The 15,167-nt window shown below is 37.7% G+C and overlaps 1 protein-coding gene across 1 annotated transcript in view; it reads left to right on the top strand.

The window, feature by feature from the left end:
- CNKSR2 (connector enhancer of kinase suppressor of Ras 2) overlaps positions 1–15,167 on the top strand; it is a gene marked incomplete at both ends in the record, with an annotated part of 119,132 nt that overhangs the window by 37,032 nt on the left and 66,933 nt on the right. Inside the window, one exon of the mRNA XM_009867382.1 lies at positions 3,252–3,320. Within this exon, the coding sequence (XP_009865684.1) occupies positions 3,252–3,320 (69 nt within the window). The remainder of the gene's footprint in view (positions 1–3,251; positions 3,321–15,167) is intronic.

The following is a 15,167-nucleotide window of genomic DNA, read 5'->3' as shown; positions in this document are numbered from 1 at the left end:
GTAGGGAAAAAAGCTGTCGTCTGTTAGAGCATTTGTGATAGGGAGTAACACTTTACAGAAAGTAAGGTGTCTCCTGCTTTTAAGCACACAGTTGCTAGCTGCTTCCTTTAACAAAAATAATTTTAAAAGGTATAATTCTGACAGATGGGATGAGAAACATCTAAGTAGCATGGCAGAGCATGGTGCAGATGTAATCTGACCTGTAGATGTTCATATGTTTACTATTTGCAGTACAATTTAACTTCGAGGAAACAGTAAGAATCCAAATTCTCTTCCCTTTGAACAAAATTTTGTGACCTTTTACTTTTCAGTTCTGCTCCTCCAAGTGAAAAATTGGCAGACTTTCTTCTTACACCATCCCAGAGGATTGCAAAGAAGCACTTGTCTTTTTAATAGACACAGTAGCATGGCAGTGGTAGCTGCACTAATGTAACAGAGTAGTTTTTGTAAGCACAGTTCTGATTTTTTTCTGTTTGCTGTTTGAGGTGTTTGATGTCCAGCTACAAAGCCTATCAGAGTCTGGAGCTTGCTGTTCAACATTAGGAGTCATCTTTCCCAACACATCAGCCTTGCAGTTCAAAGCAGCTGAGCTCTGAAGCTTGCACTGTGAGAGAGCAGAGTTCCTCACAGGTCACTGCCCCGTAAAGAGCTTCTCTCTGGTGGTCCTGTAGCATTAGAGCAAGCTGAGCTTTCTGGTTCAAATTTTCTTTCTTTTGTTTGGAGGAAACAATGCAGAAGGGTGTATTGGTCCAGCAAGGGATTACAGCTTTCCTGTTGATCAGCTGTTTTAGACTATGTTGGAGAGATTCTTTTAATTCACAAAACAAATGTATTCTTCAAGTAAGACCATTTTGTAACTCAATTTTCCAGTAGCAAAGAGTATTTTGTACAGTAATACCATTCAGTGCATCTCCAGCAGGAGTGTAACTTTGAAGGGGATGCTCCCAGTACCCCCACTTACTATGCACTTGTTGAGTTTGTGGGTCACCTGTAGCTCTCAGGGAAGACAGGCCTTTCAGAAGAAATAACACCAGAATCTCCACTCTGGACATGCAGCAAATGTGCTCCAAGGAGTCTAAACTGGTCTTTCAGACCGTGTGGGTATACTGGGGGAATGAGACAAAGACAACGTTTAGCCTAAAGGACAAAAATAAATCTGTTCTGCAGAATAAATCCTGAACAGATTCTGAATAGCTTATAGGGTTTTGATGTGTGAGCCTCAGCAACAGGTACTTCCATCTACTGTTCAGCTCCCTATTCAACTAAATTATCGGCTAAAGAAGATATAGCTGCAATGTGACACACTTTATTCCTCCTAGTAGGACTTCATGAATGGATATTTTGCTTGACAATCAGCATATATGTCTAAAAAAAAAGAAAGAACTTATCAAATCTCCTCTGTTTTCCTTAAATAGTGATGATAAAAGATATTGTTTCATTACAGCAAGGTCTGTATTATTTACTTGGGAGAAAAAAGCTGTAAGGAACAAGAGCTGCAACCTCTTCATAAGACCACACCCTTGAGACTCCTTTATAAATTTACTTTTACCTCACCTTCCAGTGTGTTTGAGGCATAATTGCTATGATTTTTCCAATCTGAAGATTCTTAAACTGCATTTTACTGTCTTGGAAAACAACTGCTACACAAAATACCTGTTTTTTCAAGATTTAAACTGCAAGTGCTGAAGTCAATACAAGAGAAATTTGTATTGTAATGAAGTCCTGTAGAGTTAAAGGGTAATGACACAAGATTCACTTGCATTTACATTTTGAAAGTCTTAGGTGTAAATACATCTGAGCTAAAATAGCAGTATTCCATGGGAGGATTATAAAGATTGTTAGAGGTATGAATGAGTAAGCACGGGTAGCGGGATGACAGGCAGAAAACCGATCATTAGATCCCCAAGTCACTCAGCCAACACCTTTAACACTGAAGTAGTTACAAAAAGTTAAGGCTGCTTTTCTGTATGTAAGTAAAATTGCGCTATTACCAGCCCAGCTTGATGTTCTGAGCAATGTGTCCTAGACTGAGTCATGAGTGAGCCTTCTTTTAGCCTCATGTTTCTCCTAGATATCTTCCATTTAAACTCTGTCCTTAGCTTAGGCCATTAATTACGTGCAATTGTACTAGGAAGTCATAGCATAGCTATGGGAGGTGTATTTTGAATGGGGATGTAGTACATGGGCTGTTGCAAAGAGTTCACATTTCAGGCCTGGAGCATGTTCTCTAGACAATCTGCTATCTCACCTGAAAATGGATTTACTTTCATTAATTTCTGTAAAATTGCTAGGAGCTTTTTGGAAGCCTGCTCCTGCGCCACTTGTGTTGTTTTCAAACTGTCAGTCTCACCTTCTACCTTTAATTTGATTAAGTGTCTTCATAGGCTGACACTCACAGTACTGAGAGAAAAATCAAAGTGTTGTCACTCCATTAAAAGCTGAAGGAACTTGTTTTCCTCTAAACATAGGGATATTTCCCTCAGAAAACCGTTGGTCTACTGTAAATATAGAAGATGGAGGAAGGGAGAGTTTGGGGAGATAGCACTTTATGGAGGGCGGCTGGCTTTTTTTGCAGTTTTTTTTCATTTTTCATTGTTGTTTATGAGGTGGTTTTTGAGGGAAAAGCAAAGAATAAAACTGCTTTGCTTTTGGAAAACATGAACTTTGTAGGATTTTGTTGCTGGTTGCATTTCTTTCAGTCTAATAATGACCCAGAAACTAAGTTATCGTTTAACTTTTATGATCTTCCTGGTTGGTACGTAACCTAATCCTCACTCCTTGTGTACTCTTTGAAGAACAGTAATTTACTGAAGTTCTCTGCAACACATTGAAACACTATAGAAAAAAAAAAAGGCAGTATTTTGAAATTTTTTTATGAGGAATTGTCAATTAGTCTTGATAGGTTCAACATTCAGCCAGAGATTGGCTTTCAAGGTTTAAGAGATGTAAGGCAGATGAAAGCACTCTTTTGGCAGAATGGAATTAAAAAGAAATCCTTTAGGACTCGGTTACCCTTAAATAAAAAATTATTCATGCCTTTCTTAATGTTTGATTGTATTGTGTACAATAGTACAGATTATTTTTCTTGAACAACTATGAATTGATTTATTAACTATTTAATTTGTTATTTCACAGTAAAATGTCATTATCAATCTATCCTGCTTTACACAGCTTAGCAATCATATAGCTGAAAGAGAGATGATGACCAGTAAGAACTGTATTCTTTATCATCTCTTTTATTTTAAATTCAGTCACCTGCAGATCGGTGCAAGAAAATCCATGCTGGGGATGAAGTGATTCAAGTTAACCACCAAACTGTGGTATGTATAACTATGTTCTGTGTCAATTGGAGATGGAGGTGTCATGACACATCAGCATGTGTAGAGAAGAAATGTGTAGAAGAATGTGTTTTTATAAATGATTTTTTATTCTAACATATAAATTTTCATTTTCTCTTTTGAAACCACATAGTTCTTTAGCTTAGCACCAATCCTCTGAGTATCACTGGAGGTATTGAATTAGACTAAATAGCTGTGGCTTGGGCAGTATGTGAGGGTATTGTCTGCTTGCCCATGCTTTATTAATAAACAGATGTAATAGGAGGGCTGGGTCAAAGGGATGTAGGGAGCTGGTAATGTTGTGCCCATGTGGTTTTAAGATCAAGAGTACTTCCTTGAACCTGGAAAACTTAGTACTTTCCAAACGTGCTGTTTCGAGAACAAAAGCACCTAAAATTCCCGAGTGTACCTCGGGGGTTTAGCTTAATTTAAGTATGGATTTTTAAACCTGGGAAGTTAAGGTGAAACAAATCTTTCAGATGTGATAAGCAAGAAGACTAATCCCATGCACACTACTTTTTCTGTGGGCAGATGCATGTTGGTTCCTGGTGATTTTATTTACATTGGTGAACTATTAAAATAAAATTTCCTTTTTTAAGATAAGGCTTGATAGCATAAAAGAGCAGACAGTCAGTATAGAAAGCAGCTATTCTTTTTCCAAAGTATAAGTTTTCTTATAAGTAGCGTGTCCTTCCAAACAATTTAACTGACAAAAAATGTCCTATATTGCCATTTTTAATACAGCAGTCATTTGTTAAAAGTATATTTTGTCAATCTCCATGGGGTTCCACTTTTAGCTTTAGGCCATTGTACATCATGTCATCTACTCTGCACAAATTCTTGTAATATTTTAGTATGGCCTCCAGCTAAGTTTGATATCAAATATACTCTGCATATGTGGAACTTAACTCATGAGAAGCTACCTTTTGAACTATGCAATGTAATTTGATAAATCTATGCAAATCAGGATGGTTTTTAATACTTATTTTGTCCATACATTCTTCATAAGTATTGTATGCCATGATAACTTACATGTACAGTTGATGACAAATTTCTTTATTTTTCTGCATTAAGAAAGCTTATGACATCAATATGCATAACACTTTAGAACATTATTATTTTGGCTGTCAAAATGCATATACATCTGAAGAAACACATCAACAAGCATTCCATCCTTATGCTAGCTAGTTTTTCTGACAAATTCTGATGCTGCTATGTAGCAAAGTTGCCTTGTCAACTTGAAAATTTCCAACCAAGTAGGTTTTTATTCTACTCTGCGTTTATTTGATGAAAAGATCAGATTCTGACTTGTAACACTAATAATAATAATGTTTTGACAGACCTCAAAATGAGCTTTCTTACCTAGCTGGATGGAATTTTGAAAGTAGGATTTGGGTGTTTTGGCTTTTGTATCAGTGCAGCTAGGTATTTTGAGATGTACAGAAGAAAAAAGAGTTGACTGTAGTTCTACGAAAATGGACCATAGGGAGCTAAGATAAACTTGATTTTTTTTCAGCAGTAGCATTTGGTGTGGAGGATATGTATAGTAAGACTAAATCACACATTTCTATATGCTCTTGCTGTGTTGTATCAACAATATAATTAAAACAATTGGTGTCATTGATATTATATACAAGTAACGTCCTTGTGTTTTAATGTCATAAATTCATAGAATGGTTAAGGTTGGAAGCGACCTTGAAGATCATCTAGTTCCAACCCCTCTGTTGTGGGCAGGGACACCTCTCTCCCACTAGACCGGGTTGCTTGAAGCCCCATCCAGCCTGGCCTTGAAAACTTCCAGGGATGGGGCATCCACAACCTCCTTGGGCAACCTGTGCCAGTGCTTCACCACTCTCATGGGGAAGAATTTTTTCCTTTTATCTAACCTGAATCTACCATCTTTCAGTTTCAGGCCATTGCCCCTTGTCCTATCACGCCAGACCCTTGTAAAAAGCCCTTCTCCAGCTTTCCTGTAGGCCACTTTCATGTACTGGAAGGCTGCTATTAGGTCATCCTGGAGCCTCCTCCAAGCTGAATAACCCCAGCTCCCTCAGCCTGTCCTCATAGCAGAGGTTCTCCAGCCCTCTAATCAACTTTGTGGCTCTCCTCTGGATCCACTCCAGCAGGTCCATGTCCTTTTTGTACTGTGGGCTCCAGAAATGGAGACAGTACTCCAGGGGGGGCCTCACCAGAGAAGAGTAGAGGGGGAGAATCACCTCAACCTGCTCGGCACACTCCTTTTGATGCCGTCCGGGACACGATTTGCTTTTTGGACTGCAAGTGAAGTGCATGTCGCTTTTCCACAGTGAGAGTCAGCTAGGATCCTCTTAGCAATGTGGTATCACTTCCCTTGTTATCTCTACAAAGGTGCACTTGATTTCTTTCCAATGTATAGAGTCCAAATAGTCAATCTTTTCTATAGATACTACAATGGTTCCTTAATCTTTTTATTTATTTTGGCAAGAGTATAAGTCACTCGTTTTGTATTCTGGCCCTCATCAGGAATTTTCTGTCCAGATCAAGGAATTTGTTTTTCTGGAGAGAAGAGGTATTATTCTTTACAGTGATTCTTACTTCAGACATAAATATTTCTGAAGATATTATATCTTGGCTTTTCTATTTATTGAGTTTTTTCACACTTCATATGCTGCTTACAAGTTGAAAACACAGGATCTATTTTTCAACTTGCAACTTATCATACATTATCATTTATATTGACTACAGAAATAGCTACAAGTACATTCTTTTAAGATCTAACTCTAAAGCTGTAGGAAATTATTGTTCACCTGTAACTTAGTTAAAAGATGTCTCCATTGGAGAATCAAAATCTAAAAAACCCCTATCTTTAAATTTAATTTTATTTTGGCATTAAAACTTTTTTTCTGCATTTTTGTTCAGTTATTTCAGTGTATTCTGTTTGTCAGAGTCAAATTGATACCTAGCTTTCATTACTTTATATTTTAAAGAGTGAATATAAATGTGGGCAAGAGAAGTTTCACACAGTTATTTTAAAAATTCAACTCGTTAGCTAACACTTTTTATAAGAATTACATTTTCATAATTATGAAAAGACTGCTCTTTCAGAAAGCCCCTTGGCTTTCATATAAACAGCATGACAGGAGAATAGTTAAGACTTATATTGATTTTATTACACATGTCCTAATACTGGGTGTCACTTGGTTTTAAATTCTCTATTGACATCCCCTGTTTGCTTGTAGTGATGCTTAATCTTCATAGTATTTTATTTGGCAGTGAAATCAAAGGATTTCAAATTATTACCCTAATCTTCTGCTATGTTGATAGAAAACATGCATAACAGGATGTATTCCACTTGTTGCTGGCAGGGTGTCTGGAATGTAAATATCTTCTAATTTTTTTAAGTAAAAAATAATAAGATTAAGCTTAAATTCAGTGCAAAGTCAATGTTCACAAAATTGTCCTTTAAATTGAAGCTTGTTGAGGTTAGATAGCTATGTGAATCTTCTATGTCAGTTTTGCCTTACAGAATAGATTTTTTTTTAATAGCTCTGTAACTAAGAGGCGTGACTCCTCCATTAAAATTCAAAGGATTTAGGCACTGTCTTCTCCTAAACTTCCCTGTGAATTACATCCTTAATCTCCTCTAAAAGCCTATCTGTCTAAAGTATTTCAAATGTAAACAAAAAAAAAGTCATTCAAGCGATTCAGAATTTGTACTGTACTTCAGTACTCATGTTTCTGCCCATACATAATTCGAGAGTGTGTTTTGCCTCAAGATAGTCCTCCTTTTAACTGATTGAAAGTGCAGGAAACAATATTATTACTTAACATGAATTATTACTGTTCACAGTGGTCTTCCTGGCTGCATCAGTGATAAAGCAGTCAAGAAAATACTCCAAGCAGAAAACAGGGAGGTGTAGACTCAGGATGAGGCAGGATTCTTGAATAGCAGGCTGTTCTTCTGTAATCTATGCATAGTTTCTTTATTTTGGAGGTATATTTGGCACATTGCATATACTTCTAATACAAATATGATAAAACGTGATAGACGTGGGCTTTTTAGGATGTCGGGTAGTGATAGAACTAGAGGGAATGGATTAAACCTAGAGATGGATCGGTTTAGGTTGGACATTAGGAAGGAGTTCTTCATCATGGGGGTGGTGAGACACTGGCACAGGTTGCCCAGAGAGGGGGTGGCAGCCCCATCCCTGGAAGTTTTTAAGGCCAGGCTGGATGGGGCTCTGAGCAGCCTGATCTAGTGGGGGGTGTCCCTGCCCACGACAGGGGGGGTTGGAACTACTTTAAAGTCCGTTACAACCCTGACAGTTCTACGATTCCCAAAATTTGCATTTGTTGGTTAGAACTCATCAGAATGTATGTAACCAAAGATGATGGGAAAATATGTTTAATTTGGCGAAGTAGGTAAATATGGTCAGTTTTTAATCTGTTTCATGTAGAAGCTGGAATACTTAATGTCTTTAACACCTATAAGTTACCATTTTTTGGAATTACTTAGTATGTAGATAACACCTAGCCTTTATATGGCACATTATTACTGTGAAAATTTCTGTGGGGTCTTGTGGGCCAAGGCAAAATAACAGAATAGAGTTGCCAGGATTCTTTTTGTATTTATGGTACAAAAACTTTGAAAAGATTTTGCTAAAATTCCTCTGAAATGGTGGATACCTTTTAAGATCATACCTTGCTTTTCTGCAGAGGTAAATGCTTAAGAAGCGTATGATACCTTTCTTACCCGAACTTAATCTTTGCTTAGAAAAAGTAAGAAATAAGTTTTTAAGATTCACTGTGCAATTAATAAGAAGAGTTCGACTTCCACAGAACCTTTCTGGATTGGTGGGGAACTGACAAATTACAGCTGATAGGAAATGCTGAACTTGGGGTGCATATGAATTCTGGAGTATATACATCCAAAATTGAGTTTGCAGTAGATGTCTTCTTATTTTTGAGAAAAATTAAACACCTCTAAGTAGAAGAATGATGTTGCAAATACTTCTGTTTATTCAGTTTCTCTGCCCTGTTTAGTAAGACCTATTTCAGATCCAAGCTATTTTGGGGGAGTTTTTTGAATGCAGATATTTCATTTAAGGCCTTACTAACTTGGCTTTGAGAGAAATGACATTTTTTAAGAGACACAGGGGAGAAGTGGGCTGGAAAAGTGTAAGGGAGGGGACAGCAGTGTCAGTCCAAGATTTTGACATTAGCTGTTCTTCCACTTGCAACATCTTTCATTTAAAATAATATTTCTGTTCTCTTATGATGGTTGACTTGAACAACAAAACACTGCTGCAAGATCATAGAAATTCTAAAGAAATATGCCTCATGCTTAGCTTCCTTTTGTTGCTGTCATGCATGTGCTATTATGAAAGAGGAGACAGAGTAATAGCTCCCAAATCCTTGGGCTCCCTCTGTTTATAATGGCTTGGTAAATTTTAAAGGTAGGTGGGATTTACATCTAAAAACTTTGTAGGCCTATATAGAAATGTTAATGGAAGTCTTTATGGAAATAACCTAGTTCTCTGTAGGGCTCTATCCTGAACTCTCTGTAGTTTGTCAGGATATGGGGACCATATTTTGATTTTGGCAAATATAGTCTGTCCTCCACATGCCCTCTCAAAATTTCAATTTAATTCTTTATTCTTACCCTACAGTCTCCGTGAGTATTGTGTAATACTGATAAAAGAACTAAGTTGTTAAGATCCTCTCAAAAGAAAAAAATCTTTCTGTGAATTTGCAGCTCCCTTCAACTTGGAATTTGTGTTGAGATTATATGGTGCTGTTTATGATCTTTTTTTTCTACATAGATTTGCAAATACACACAGAAATACATTATTTTATATCCCATGCCAGGAAAGTGTGATATTGCTGAATTTACATGTGTGAGGGAAGATGATCTTTTGTTTCCCCATGGTGACTGCAAATGTTTTTACATGAGTATAAATGAAAAAGGGAAACAACTTGACAAATTTGACAAATGCAATTGAATTATGTTGTGCTTCCCAGGAAATATGCTCTAGGGGGAAAGGATTCTCAGGTATTCTGAAGAGCAGGCAGGAGTTAGTCTGTTAAGGAGTTAGGAAAGTGCACATGTGTGTGCATGTAGATAGATTTCATTCTAGTTTTCCACAAATATTTTTCAAATGAAATAAATATTTTGGAAAATAAAATTAAAGGCGGCCATTGGCAACATCTCCAGGGATAAGTATCTCTGCTTTGAGAACTGCCCTGCTTAGATTTGGATTTTGGAGTTTGAATGGGCAAGGATGCTCTTGCCATTACTGCAGCACAAATTCTGGACATTCTTGTCCATGAAATCTGTTTTCCACTGATACCTCGGACTTGTTCAGAGCTGATGTGCGAAACGCATAACACTTCAATGAACACAGGATCATTTTTATGTAGATAGCGTGCCGTCAGTGTGGGCATTCACTTGTGCTTCTAACTGTGGCATGACAAACCAGCTAACAAACAAGACATTGTCACATCTGTGTTAGAGCAGCATAAGCTTGGCCAGCCCATGCTGCTTCATGTTTCTGCCAGACTTTAAATAATTTCCCTTTGTTCATTCCACATGAAATTTTCACGCTTTGGTACACACCTGTGTCACCAGCCGGTGGAACTGGTTGAGTTGCAGCAGAGAGCCATGCTGCGCTGCCTTTCAGCAGCTACCTGTCTCCTAGATGATAACAGAGCTTAATTGTGTGAGTGCATCTACCTTAATTTAAAGTCAACCTGCTTGGCTTAGCTGAAAGAATAAAACCTGGTTGGTGTAAAAGGAACACCAGCAGGGTCACTCGTGAGTCAGAAGTGGTTGTCGAAACTGTTCCTTACTGCCTCAGGCTTCGTGAGCGGCAGGTTTGATTTTGCAGCCTGGGCACAGACATCCTGCTTTTAGTGTGCTCCAGAGCTCCTGAGCCTGACTTTCTGCTGCAGTTATGGAGCACCACAGTTCTTGAAGAATATATGCTGACCTTGCTAAGCCTCATTGGTGGGATTGGTACACTGTCGGTGGAGCTGTGTAACAGCCAAGCACTGAGTGGTTCACATTGCCATAGGAGTCCTTTCAGGAGGTAATAGAAGAAACTGGGGCAATAGGAGATGCCCATCCTCTCGTATGAGTGGGGCATGGGTTCAGGGGCCACACATTGTATTTCTAGAAGGATTCCCTGCAGCCAGTTGTGGTCTTGGACACTTGTTGCCATTTGCGATGTCCCACAGCTCACTCAAAAGCATAGATTTCTTTTCTTTCCTGGCTGTACCCCGGAATGGACAACTCTGTTATCATTGAGCCCTGGTAGTTTACGCATGTGATTAGATGAACTTAAATGAATAAAGATTCAGCAGGCTGTTGAGTTCTTCCATTATTTTGCTTTGGAAAGTAATAGTTCTTTTGTAACTGGTGACATAGACTGCTCTGTACAGCACTGACTACAGTTTGGGGATACGTACTTGGGCTGACTTTGAAGGCACCAATGTCTCTTTTAGAAGCAGTGTATAGTAAGAATTCTGCTGCAGTACCAGTTGATTTTTCCTGGGGATGTTGTCAGTGGGCCTTCATAGTTCCACCGTTGGTGGTAGCCAAATTACTTAGTCCGTAACCAAATCAAGAATTTTATACAAACTATACTTATGACCATGCTCCTGAGGGGTGTATCGGCTAAAAACTGCTGCAGTATTATGTGAAGTATTCTTGTGATCTGATTGTTCAGCTCATCTTTCTGCAAAGAACATACTGGAAGACGATGTATTGTAATTTATTTAATTTGTACAGGTTTTTTATATTTTGCTTTTTTTCCCTCATATAGTAGTGTTTCTACAGGAAAAAAAAATCCTCTAAGAGGTGCTGTAGATGGTATTAATATTTACAACAGAAATATTGAAAGATAATGTGCTGCCAACAAATTTTTGCATATATTTCTGATAAAAAGTATTTTCATACTCTCATAGCAGTTCCTACTGAAGACTAATCTGGGTACAGTTTGTATTTGCAGGCAATTGAAGTTACAATGTTAACAGTATGTTCTTGATAGTGAGAATACTGTAAATTCTGCCATTATAATTATTTCAAAATTTCTTAGTCTCTGACCTGTGAAATATATGATTAGAGCATATGTTTTATGCCCAGGTTGCAGAGAATAAGCAGAATTGGAGTTTTCTATAGATAACTATGCTGATGCCTATAGAACAGAATACAGATTATATTACTCCTTTTGTCTCATCAGAACAGGTTAAAAGGCATACTGTTAGTCTAAGTTCAGGTATATGTATTTGGAATTCAAGAAGTCAGATATTAGTCTGCTGCTAATAATCTTCCTTTTAACTGAGAGTGCTGAAAATACAAGTACACTGTGGAGAAGGGGGTGGAAGGTAAGAAGAGATCTTCAAAGCTGTGCAGGTTAATTGGCTGATGGAACAGTTGTGCATAGCCTGAACCATGTACCAGTTAGGGTTCAATAGTTTTGAATACTTCTGTACTTTGTGCAGGTAGCAGCTGTGTAAATTACACAGCTGATCTTCAGTTTCCAGTTTGATATTTTGTTCTATAATCCATTATCTTACTCTGATGAAGTTAGGAGGTAACTGTGAGAAAGTGTGAGATGGTGATAGTTGTTGTAAAAGTAGATCAAACTAGTAAGAAAAGCAAGTTAATGCTGTGTCACAAGGGAGCAAAATTAAAGCAGGGAAATTCTATGCCTGATTTGAGTATGTATATTCTGAATAGGTAAGTTTTTATTAAAAACCCCTCAGTACTAGTTTAGAACACCTCGGTGGCTTATTTTAATAGCAGTAAAATGGAACAAAACAGAAGACTCTCATGGCTAAATAATTACTTTTTATAACAATTCTTTTTAACTCCTTACTTTAGCTAAGTCATACTGCATACATTTTCAGTTCAATTAAAAGCTTTTTGGGGGTTGGGTTTTTTTTCAGTTTACTTGGTTATTAGTGACCTTTAAGGATTTTTTTTACAATGTCTTTGCACACGTGTTGATTTGCTTTGACTACATGAATTTAGTCTCAAGAAACATCTGTTTCAAGGATAGGAGCACCATTTATCTGCAGGGTAGCTGGATATTTCAGGTAGTTTATTTATACATTGAAAAGAGGAGGCCGTCAAAGACTATTGAAATGACTAACTCATTGGAATTGTTCTAAAATATTGTGATGGACCCATACCCTGGAATGGGAATATAAGACCCTTTTATCATCCAAAAATTTACTTAGTCACTGACCTTACATCTATAAATAGGATATAAGCAAACCCATAAAGTTGGACTCTTTGCTGTTCCCAACAATTATACTCATTTATTTGTTCTAGGATGTTGCTAGCAATGACTCAAAGCAAAACAATGAGGTAGCTCTGAACTAGAGGTTCATTGTAGCAGTGAAAATGGAAAGGTAAGCTTTGTTGTTAAACAGTGTCCAAGCTTCAATATAGAACTGATTCTGTGTCCCTGGATGATTCAAGTTTCGGTTTCCCCATGGATAAAACCAATGCTTGCCTCCATTACTGAGGTGCTCTGTAGTCATGTTACTACAAACTTTGTGAAGTTTGTTGAATTATGGTCGAATAGAGATGAGAAAAACCTTCAAGGAGCAAGGTAATAACATCAGACAGAAATTATGCTCTCAATCAGACATGTTTTCTGACAGGGAAATGTGATTAGAGCAGCTTAATGAGAGGCAGTAATTTCTGTATTCGGCTCTCATTTTGGGTCCTGACTTAGTTTATTCTTGGGAAAGTCTCTTAATTGTAAACTTCAGTTTACATAGACAAAAATAATATACAATTACTTGTTTCATAGTTTTGTGGTAGTAAGCAGAGGTTTTAGTGAAACATTGATATTTTCTCAAGTAAAATGTGATTTTTTTCAATGTACTTTACACACACAGTCTGTGTTGTTGTGGGCAGTGATATAGTGCAATGTGATCAATGACATTCTAGGGATGCACAGAACTGACTTTAACATTGGATTAAAATTGCAGTTATTTAAATAGTATAACGAAGATACTCTTTAATTAGAATTGCAGCATGTGCAATCACAGTATTATTAACCTCTCCTCTTTGGGACAAAACTGTTATGTAAGCATGGACGTTCATTATCATGCTAGCTTAAGAAGCTGGATAAATCCCAGAAAGGCATCTGCTACTCTCCTGACACTGCTTCTCCTATGGCACACAGATACAGCTTTCATCTCAGTGGTAGTCCATGTTGTAAACTTCCTTCTGTGGTTTCCTCAACAAATAATGTTTTCTGGAGGCGGAAGACCTATGGCTTTCCATTATTTTTTAGCCTTTTCAGGCATCTGCAGCTGGAGGAAGGGAGTGAGAGGCTTACTACTAATACATTTGTCTCGTAGGGCTGCCAGCTGACCATCATCATTTCTGGCTAGTGTTCATGGAAATCAATCTGTTAATTTAACAGCATGAGGCCAGATAGCTTCTTGTCAGATTCTGACTTGCTTAACAGGTTTGATAGACAGTGATTTGAAGTACAGTGTTGTGTGAGGAGTTTTTTATGCACTAATTTTTATTTATAAAATGCAAGGTGGGTGATAGATATGGATGTTCCTAAAAACCCACCAATTTCTTAAGGTGGATACACTTCTAGAAATTGTATTTTTTTAGCTGAAAAATAAGTAAAAGCTTGAAGCTTGAAATGGTTGCTAAGTCAAAGAGCTCTGGCTGCATAATAACAGGCAACACTGAAAAAAAAAAGTTTTGATTATCTTGCCATTCCAATAACTTTTTAAAATTAAATGCTAGAGTGGATTTTGCATATTTGTTTAGCTAGAAAATAACATATGGCTTTGCAGGTTATATTTAGCAGAAAGATAGTACTTTTCGTTCAAAAGTGTGAAGATATTGCTACTTTTCCCTTTTATAAATCTGCACGTCAGAAAACACTTACTGTAACTGGGGGGGGGGAAGAAAATGATTTTTTTCACCTCTTTTTCATCTCTTCATGGGAGCAGAAAGCTCTCGTTAACTTTTGTGGGACTCTGGTGACCCTTTGAACAGGAATACGCCTGTAAAAATATGGACTGTGTTCTATTTATCATTTGACTGTAATTCCAGCCTCTAGATGATATAGTTTCAGTGTGTATTAGATTTGCACACTGCTTTTACATGATGCAGCTGTGCAATGGTTTATTTGAGATACACATGCTAGACTTTTCAGACTAGGTTATTTAGTGCTAGATCTTGTAGCATTGTAAAAATAATTGGTTTAGGCTCGTCCAATTGTATTTGAGCTGCCTGAACATTAGTATTTTGCAGAAAATCAGAAATCAGGAATGAGCACAGGAGTTTGGGAATACTGTCATGGGTGCAGCTATGAAAAGAAAAAGATTCAATGAATGGTCATGGTTATTTTCAGGGAAAAAAAGGAAGATTACTACCAGTATTCCAAGCTTGTCATAAAGGGGCAATAGATCCATCTGGGAAAAAAAAAAAAAAAGATCATCACTTTGGAAGGAACTTTTAAATAGTTTAAAATGTTAAAGTTCTTGGCAACTTAGGAATAAAAGTACCATTTCAGTGCATTATAATATCGTCATCCAGATGTGCCTGCTGCAAGCCAAGGAAACACTGGGGTCTTTGAAAATATGTCTCATCTTGCATGAAGGCATCTTCTTTCCCCAGGTAGTGGCTGGGACTTCTAACAGCGCCCTCTGCTCTTTGGGGTAATGGGTACTTGGATATTCCCAGGGATGCAGAACCTGGGGAGAGGCAGGGGAGATGAAGGGGGGCTGTCAGATCTGGAGGCAGCTGCACTGGGCTCCCAGTTGCCCACCTGACCCATGGCCTCCCCTCGGCTCCCCTCAGCC

The sequence above is a fragment of the Apaloderma vittatum genome, unplaced genomic scaffold (assembly GCF_000703405.1).
Source record: "Apaloderma vittatum isolate BGI_N311 unplaced genomic scaffold, ASM70340v1 scaffold3904, whole genome shotgun sequence".
NCBI lineage: Eukaryota > Metazoa > Chordata > Aves > Trogoniformes > Trogonidae > Apaloderma > Apaloderma vittatum.
Note: the sequence above shows the minus strand (reverse complement) of the source record. Positions and strands in the feature narration are given on the sequence as shown.